The following is an 8889-nucleotide window of genomic DNA, read 5'->3' as shown; positions in this document are numbered from 1 at the left end:
CGGGGCCCCGCTCCGCCCACAGGGGCCGGGCCGGGCTCCGGGGGCGGGGCCCCACGGCTCCCTCACGCCAGGCCCCGCCCCCCCGCCCCGCCCAATCAGGCGAGGCCCTGCGAGGGAGAGGTCACGTGGAGCTCGGCGCGTCCTTCCGTCCGGCCGCGCGCGCGGGGCCCTCGCGCGGGAGGTGAGCGGCGCGGGGTCGCGCGCGGCGGGGGCGGCCCTGATTGGCTGCGCGTTCCCGCCTCAGGGCAGGGGGCGGCGGGGCCGCCATGGCCGCGGTGGCTGCACCGGGCCGGGGCCGCTCCTCGCCCGCCAGCGGCTGCGGCCACCGTGTGACTGCGGCACGGCCCGTTCCGCCTCTCCCACGCCCCCCTCTGTTCTCTCCTGCAGCCGCGAAGGGCGAAGGCGCCGGTGCCGCCCGGCCATGCTGGTCAGCGAGAGGCTGAAGCGCCTTTTGAGGCTGGTGCCCGGGGAGCGGCGCTTTGGCTTTTACAGGTTCCTGCCCTTCTTCTTTGTGCTCGGCGGAGCCATGGAGTGGTTCATGATCAACGTCCGCATCGGCAAAGAGACCTTCTGTGAGTGCGGGCGCCCCACCCGGCCAACAGCAGCGCGGGCTCGGCGGGGCCCGGCCCGGCCCGGAGCGCTCCGGCTGCTCCTGCTCGGGCAGCATGGGGCGCTTCAGGCTGTGCCTCCCCAGCAGAAACACTGGGCAGAAACAAACGACAATCCTGGGTTTAGAGTACTGAATAAAATTGACAGAGGGTACATTTAGATTGGATGTTAGGGGAGAAATTGTTTCCCCTGAGGATTGCGAGGCCCTGGCACAGGGTGCCCAGAGAAGCTGTGGCTGCCCCACCCCTGGAAGTGTCCAAACCCCGGCTGGATGCGGCTTGGAGAAAGCTGGTCCAGCAGAAAGTGTCCCTGTCCATGGCAGGGCGATAACCTTTAAGGCCCCTCTCAACTCAAACCATTCTGCAATGATTGAAAAGGACTCATGAGGTTTGCCAGCATTTAAGCAGAGGTGTGGCATTATCTGAAACGTGACTTCTACAATTTAAAAAATAAGTATAAAAACAGCTCAAGAGAACTTGGCTAATGGCATTTAGTTTCTGTAACTCAAAGCATTTATTTCCAATGTGACATTCCTCCCCTTAATAAACCCTGCTAGAAATTTTTGTGTACTTCACTGAAGGGATCAGCTCAACTGTATGTGGTATTAGGGAGCAGGGAGGCAGGAAGAATGACTGGAAAGACCATGGAGGTGGGAATATTCCTGTGTTTTGTTGATATAAAAAATACTGAAATACTGAAGTCAGGCTGGAAGCCCTCAGGCATTGACTTCATGCCTATAATTTGATTTCCCTTCAGCTAATAGGGCATTTGTAATTTTAATCACTCTCGTGGGAAAGTAGACAAGAAACAACTGTTTCACATTGGAAACTTAGTTTTCCTAGAAAAATATTTCATTGGGACTGATGGGAAGAACTTTAGCCTATATGGGAGAGAACCTGAGCTATTTTAAGTGGTAATAAGGATTTCTATTGGCTTGAATTTCCTGTTGCCTGTCAATCAGCATCTGCAAGAGAAGTTTGGATTGAAAAGTTTTAAAAGAGATGACAGGATTCATTTAATTTAACACCAGCTTGCAGTGGGAAAACTCTAACATCAAACATCTTTTTCTGCAGATGATGTTTACCGTAGGAAACAATCTGAAAGACGGTACGAGGCAAGGATGGAGAAAGGGGAATTTTCAGAAAGCTGAAACTCTTCAAGGGGGAGCTCCTGAGTGCTTCAACTGTTCGAGTGCCAAAGCAGCAGCACTGCCACGTTGAAGGTGGGGGAAGATGTTGGCTCTGTTGGCTCTGCAAGATGAACTGTGATCCACACACGTGTGTAATACACTCAGATGGTTCTTCCGTATCTGTAATATTTGTATTTAAATGAAGTGAAAATTTCATTGTATTTGGGCCTCTGTCATTAATTAAGTGTTTGCTTCATGCTTTTAAATAAAGTAAACTGAGTAAACAGTCTGGCTGTTGCTTTTGTTTGCTTGGTCAAACACCCCCCTTGTGACAGGACCAGTGGGAAAGAAACATTACAGGGTGCATCCATCTCAGCATAATGGAAATAGTAATTTGGAGTTAGTTTCTTTTGTACTTACAGGAACTGCTCTGGCAGCTGACTTGTTTTCTTTGCAGTGTGGCACAATTTTAACTGGATAAAGAGAGCACAGATTTGCTGCTCAGTGTTTGCTCAGCCCACAGTGTGTGGAGAGTGACTTGTGTGTTTGGGCTGTGCTGCCCAGGTCTGGCAGGCACCAGAGCAATGTGCAGTGTCAGTCCTGGCACCCCTGAGTCCTGGGGTGGGAATCCTGTCCCCAAGGCAGGAGAACAGGGCTGGCCGCTGTGTCCCAGCAGGGTTTGCTCCCTGCCCAGGGACACCGGAGCGCGGTGGGGTCGGTGACTGGTGCAGTGTAATCTTTGAGGATCCTGCTTTGATACAATTGTTTTATTTCTGAGGGTAGGGCTGCAGGCTGAAGGTGCAACAAAGAAGCCAAGTCTTAAGATCAGCCTAAAATCAACCCCGAGGGAGTTCATGCACTTACAGGGGTTCCTGTGCTGCCTCCTGCCAGCCTTTTTAAGTCTTCATCAACTCAGGGACAGGGGCAGCTCTGTAGAGGTCAAGGTGCAGGTTCTCCACTTGAAAAACAGAGGGGAAACTTCCTGTTGTGCCTCCCAAGGACTTCATCTGGAGGATTAGTGCTTCTTGTGTTTTCAAGGGATAAAAACTGACAGAATTAAAGATGTGACTATGTCACTGCATATTTCGACTGAGCAGCAAGTGAATAACTTGAGGAAAGCCTCTATTTATTCCTCTAGAGTAAGAACCTTTGACTTTAATTCCAAGGTAGAGCCCAAAACTCATGAACAAGCTGCTTTGCAATCACAGACTATCACACTGAAGTCAACCCTGACTGTAGCAGTAAAGAATAAAGCAATATTAAAAAAGCCAGATTTTGGAAACTGCTGAGCTTTAGCTCTATCTGATTTTATTTCTTGAGCTTTTTGAAACTCTCTTGTGCTCTATTGCCATAAAACAAGTAAGTTTTTCAATAGATGGGGTTTTTTTCAAGCGAGAGCCTTGTGCCCTAGGTTATTTCTCTGGACTCAGGAGCCTGATGTGAAAACTTCCTGAGGCTTCCCTGAAGCACTCCTGTAATAGCAGGGGAGTGTTCCACAGACAGTGTGAGCCAAACCCAGTTCTCACTCCAGACCTCTTGCTTGTTTTGCAGTGCCTGTTTTCCATTGGCAGCTGAGAGGGCCAGGCACATCTGGAAGATCTCAGGGATGTCTCCAGCCAGGTAAATAGAGAGGGAGGAAGGCTACAGTCACTCACAAGATGTCTGGTGTCAGGGAGTTCTGTGTCACTGACTGCTGCAGGAATAAAATCCTCTGAGTTGGCATCGCACCACTTCAGGCAACACAGAGCTGTTATGACAGAATATGAAGCTTGACATTTAGAAATCTGAGGTACAGTCTCCAATCCTCAGTGTGTTTGCTAGTGCTGACCCTTTGGCATTTGTAGATTTTGCCAGTCTCTCACTAATGCTGGAAATCAGAATAGCTGCAATTCCCCTCTCCAGAATTCCAGCTCATTGCACAACCGAGCACACTGGGGATTAAATATCAGTTTTAAACTACAGCTCATCTTCACCAACCAAAGCCTTCATTTGGTTTTGCAGTTTTATTCCTGCTGACTCCTAACTCTGTGCTCTTTGCCTTCCCCAGTACTGACTCATATCCCTGTCTCCCTCCCATCCTCCAGCTTCCCCCATCCATCTGCTGTGGCAACGGGAACAGGGAGGAAGCAAGAGCTCTCCTTTGGCTCAGCACTCAGGCTGTTCCAGGTTGCTGGAGTGAGCCAGGGTCACAGCTTTCACTTCCAGCCCTGCCAGCTCCAGGGCTGAGCACATCCCTTCCTTCTGCAGGGAATTCAGCTGTGTCTGCCTGGAGCACAGCTTGCACCCACCAACAGCATTTTCATGTGTTCTGCAAAGGCAACAGCTTCTTGGTGAGACTCAGCAAAGCATTCCTGCTGCAAGCTTTCCAAACTGTGGAAGTCAGGGCAAGATTAATACCAAGCATGGAAAAAACTCAGTAAGGCAGCAGCAGTAAAAATTCACCGGGGAACAAACAGTGATACCTACACACAAGCAGTGCTGCTCACCACTCCAGCACTAGAGAGGGCACAAGTCCACCACCAATCCAGAATGATTCTGTGGAAAAAATGGACCTGTTGATCATTCCTCTGCAGCTGTGCACACAAGGATCTGCTGAAAAACCTGTGGTGAGCCAGGGAAGAGCTGAAAGAAGTTATGGTCAAGGAAGGGTGTTTGTCCCAGCCTGCACTCCTCCCTGGCACAGGGCTGCAGCAGTTCTGTCCAAGCTTTTCAAAAGCAGCAAAAGGAAGGAACAGCCATCTGATGTACTAGGGAGTTTTTCCTTGGTGCAGAACTCTTCCTGTCATCACTGGAGGCATGCTTTCACTTTGGAGTTAATACACAGATCCAAACTGCAGCTGCACTCTGCTCCTGGCCATCCCCAGCTCCTTCAGAGAAAGGGGAAAAAATCTTCCCAACACTGGTGGGATGAATGCTGCTCCTGAGGAACTTCCTGAAATCAGTACTGGATGCTGGTGCTTTATACCAAAGATGAGGGTCAAATTAGACTCACTGGCAAATGCAGTTGGCAAAATTAATATAAGGTTTCATTTTATGAATCAAAATTTCATTGAACCAGAACTCACACAACGTTCAGTGCCCAGACATTCTGAAACTTCAATTTTGTGCACTTCTAGCTAAGAGGGAGCTACGTACATTTATGGTTGATCTTTAGTATCTCAGACTGAGCAAATAAGATGTGGAGGATGATTAGAATTAGTTTCCTCTGGGCAACTGCAACAGAAGGGTAGAAGTGTTGTGAAGCTGGCAGCCTGTATGAAAGGCAGCATTTATCCCCCAGGCTGAAAACATGGCTGTATGTTAATTTAATGCTGTGTTCTGACTGTTTAAATAGCTCTCTGTAAATTTTATGCCAGGCACCTTGAGAGGTTCCTGTCACTTAATTTTTCTTCCAATTTGTACAGAAAATTTCCATCCTTGGTTCTAATTGAATTGTGTAAAAGATGCTTTTTCCATGTTACTCATCTAATTTCCTCTATTCAACAGCTACATGGAAGACAGTCCTGAACCATGTTAGCTTCCATATGAAATTAAAGCTTGCTGTTTACTTTCAAACTAATTAATAAGGGGGCATCTGGGACTGACTGAATCTTACCACCTCCACTCAGCTGGTTCCCAATGCTTCAGAAATTTTTCAAGGTTCACTGTTCATGTTGTAATAGCTCAATTTCCAACACCACTGTTCTTATCACCTACAGGAACACCTCAAAATACACAGGTCAATAGAAAAAGGGTATTTTATCCACACACAAGCACACATGTACAAGGACTTGAGAACATCTGGATCAGCTACAGCCAGAATTACTTGAAATAAAATCCTAACAGAAGTCTTAATGGAACACTCAAACCTGGTTAATCCAAAACACTTTGCAAACTATTTTTATTCAAATTAAAAAGACTCAGGTAAACAAAGTGATGGTACATACATGTTATAAACCTGGTTAGCAGCTCAGCCTTCAGCAGTACAAGATCTAATGAAAAGCCAAGCATGGGTAAACCAGGTACAAAAACATATGCTGAAAAAAAGTCACCAACATCAATGTTTTGAATTTTTACACAAACAGTAAATTTTCTCATGGAAGGGAAGGACTGAGGAAGAGAACAAATAATTATTAGTTGTCTCCAACTGGTTTATGAAAATACCTGTCCTGGTTTTATCTATTTTCCACTCTCACAGAAGCCAACCATTGCCCACACATCCTTTTATTTATGAAAAATTTGTTTACGCCAGTACAATGAACGGCAGTGAAAAACAGATGAGGGGCTCAAACACCCACAAAGAGAGAAAAAGAGACAGACAGACATGTCTTTTTTTTTTTTTTTAAACCAGAGTGAGAAAAGTATCTTTTGCTGGTTTTGAATTCTAGACTGTAGCCATTATATCCTAAATTTCACTGCAATCGACTGAAATGCCTCCAGTATAGAGAGAAACGATTTTGAAATAAATAAGGCTTAAAATAATTGATCAGGGCCAGCCCAGTGGCTTAGTGGTAGTGCTCTGCACTGCCTTGAGGGAGGAGCCAGGTTTTGTTTGCACTTCCAATCTCTTGCTCCTGGGCCAGAAAGAGCAGTGAAAGGAGGGATTCAGCTGCTCGGCAGGAGAGAGCCAGTGCTGCACATCTGCTCATCACTGACCTTCAGATAAATTAAACATCTGAGTTATACAGGCTCCAAAGGGAGTCCCATCCAGTCCTCAAAAGAAAATAAATAAAACAATAATTTAATTAAAATTCATCCCAGGTTCTTTGGTGTAATTTTTGTTAATGCTGAGAAGTAGGAGAATCTGGTGGTGTATTAGTACAATCCATGATAGTTCCAAATGCTCAAAAACTAGGATTTTGCTGCCTGATTCACTTCAACATCCCATCTTTGTGGCTAAAACCTGCAAAACCTACGGTAACTTAAACACATTTTATAGGGGTGGTCTAAGACTATTCAATTTCTACTTTATTAAATAAAATTGGAAATTTACAAAGGCCAGTAAAGAACTTCTGTACCATGGGTGTGCCACTTGTAGAGTTCAAAACTATTATTTCCCTCTATGTTGTTTTGCTCCATTTCCTTCACATCCATTGCACATGTGACCTAAACTAACTTTAAGTGCCTATTTGTAATTACCTGGGGTATTTTGTGCAATGACTGGAAGATTGCAATAGGAGAGGGAGAAGAATTGGCCAGTAAAATTAAATCACAGTTTATACTTGCAAGGTCACTTCCCTCATGAGTATTAATTACATCAGCAAAACAAACCCCAAGATATCCAGTATTTGAAGGAAAATATTTAATTTAACCTTCTGCCAAATATACTTAAATGAAAATGTTCTGTACCAACAGACTTTAGAACTCATTTCCACATGATGAACATCTCTAGCATAAATGAAGTGTATCAGTAAATCATTTCATTTGGGCTGAGTTGGAGTGCCCACATTCCTGCTGACTTTTCCCAAATTCATAGAGCTTTCCCAGTTACTTAAAGCAATCCAAAAGTATTATTTCTTTTTCCAAAATTAAATAAATGAAAGGATTTACCTTTAAACAAATAACTTTGTAGTCCAAAAGGTTGGTTAGTTGAGGACAGGTAAGTTTTTAGCAGAAGGCAGCCACAACCTTGAAATTTGGCAAGAAGAGTCAATACCTACTTTACTTAGATTTAAAAAAAAAAAAAAAAAAGAAAAAAACCCCAAAACAACCCCAAACCCTTTGAAGGCTGCAATGCAAGTACTCTATTTCTTCAATGTACTGGGTATGCTGACCTTACACATACCATACAGTAGTATTTTACTTTCAAGTTAATTTAAGCATCAAATTTCACTCCAATTTGCATTGCAAAACTTTCACTAAGGTTAATGAATACACTTAAAGAAAGCATACAAAAATGTCTTACAATGCCCAATTGTGTGAATTTCAAAAAACATCACATTACTTTACTAACAGAACAACTCCACTTTTCTCCCCTAACTTACCTTCCAAGACCTGGGCTGGCTCTGAGTTCTGTGAGCCTCTTCCAGCACAGACAGAAGCTCCCAGGGAAGGAGCCTCCCTGTCCCACTGCTGGATGTTGGGGACACCACAGAACCCCCAGCACAGGCCATGGCAGATGAAACACTTCCCCTCGAAGGGCCTGCCAGCACAGGGGCTGTGTTACTGATTTAGGATCACAATGGCCTTGGCTACACAGTTAAATAACTGGACAGGACTGGACAACATGAGCAGTCAGGACACCCTTGTCCCGTCCACACCAGCACTTCCAGGGCTGCTGTGGCCCACCCAGCTGCCTCAGTGTTGATTTGGAATGCCAATTCTCCTTAGTGCCAAAGCACATCTTACCTTTAGCTTCTTTTAAGAGATCCTCCCTGTTCACACCCGAGCAGTTCTGCCCGAAGTGGCCAGCACACACAAGCACAGGTACACACATTCTCATAGGATGTAAACTATGACTACTTCACATTCCACTGTAGCAATCTGTAAATACTTTGTTTTCCTTTTTTTTTTTTTTTATATAAAAACAATGGCATCAGATTCTCAGCAATAAAGTATAAGAAAGATGAATCCTTGACTACACTCAACCAATTATGAAATCGCCTTTCAAACAAAGGAAACATATGCAAAAAATCTGTGTATTTGATAAAGTCAACTTAATATAACAAAAAGTGAAATATGCTTATTAAAAGTGTCCTTATATAAAAATGGTCTTGCAATGTACAGTAAAATGCAATACAAATTATTGTTGGTTATCTCTTGCCACCCAGTAACCAGAGCAGCCATTGTCCTGGGCTGTGCCTACACGTTCTCCAGGTTGTAGGCCTGGCGGATGTTGAGCGTGTCGCGCAGCATCAGGTCCCGCAGGCGCCACAGCGCGTCGGCCATGGTGGTGTGGGCGCCCTTGCTCTTCAGCCAGTGCGAGGGCAGGCGGCTCTCCTGCTCCTTGGACAGGTGCACGTCTCGTCTGCGTGCTGCAAAAACCAACAAGGGCTCCGTTACCTCCCTGTCAGACCATGCCTGGAGGGGCTGTTTGGGTCCACTCGGGCCAGTCACTGACCCAGCCTCTTACATGGACAATGCAAAAGATCAGAAGCGCTCTTTTCCACACAGGGACAAATGTCCTCTGATTATTGACTTGGGAGGAGACACCTCAGGCTCTGGTGACTCCA

At 45.7% G+C, this 8889-nt stretch overlaps 2 protein-coding genes across 10 annotated transcripts in view; one reads left to right on the top strand and one right to left on the bottom strand.

Moving 5' to 3' along the window:
- Positions 1-77: 77 nt before the first annotated feature.
- On the top strand, positions 78-2027 carry LOC118691510 (ubiquinol-cytochrome-c reductase complex assembly factor 5). Its single transcript, XM_036390705.1, has 3 exons — positions 78-181; positions 388-572; positions 1683-2027. The coding sequence occupies exons 2-3, from the start codon at positions 422-424 to the stop codon at positions 1757-1759; spliced, it is 228 nt and encodes a 75-aa protein (XP_036246598.1). The 5' UTR covers positions 78-181; positions 388-421; the 3' UTR covers positions 1760-2027.
- A 3563-nt stretch (positions 2028-5590) lies between these two features.
- Positions 5591-8889, bottom strand: part of PBRM1 (polybromo 1) — a 57572-nt gene continuing 54273 nt past the window's right edge. For all 9 annotated transcript variants that reach the window (XM_036390888.2, XM_054515984.1, XM_054515985.1 and 6 more), the window contains one exon: positions 5591-8691. In XM_036390888.2, the coding sequence (XP_036246781.1) occupies positions 8519-8691 (173 nt within the window). In that variant the 3' untranslated portion in view covers positions 5591-8518. The remainder of the gene's footprint in view (positions 8692-8889) is intronic.

This window comes from Molothrus ater, chromosome 11 (assembly GCF_012460135.2).
Source record: "Molothrus ater isolate BHLD 08-10-18 breed brown headed cowbird chromosome 11, BPBGC_Mater_1.1, whole genome shotgun sequence".
NCBI classification, from domain to species: domain Eukaryota; kingdom Metazoa; phylum Chordata; class Aves; order Passeriformes; family Icteridae; genus Molothrus; species Molothrus ater.
The sequence above is the reverse complement of the archived record's forward strand: the minus strand, read 5'-3'. Positions and strand labels throughout refer to the sequence as shown.

Coding starts and splice junctions, on each gene's coding strand:
- LOC118691510 (XM_036390705.1), top strand. CDS start 422: ATGCTGGTCAGCGAGAGGCTGAAGCGCCTTTTGAGGCTGGTGCCCGGG. Junction 573..1,682: donor CATCGGCAAAGAGACCTTCT/GTGAGTGCGGGC, acceptor CTTTTTCTGCAG/ATGATGTTTACCGTAGGAAA.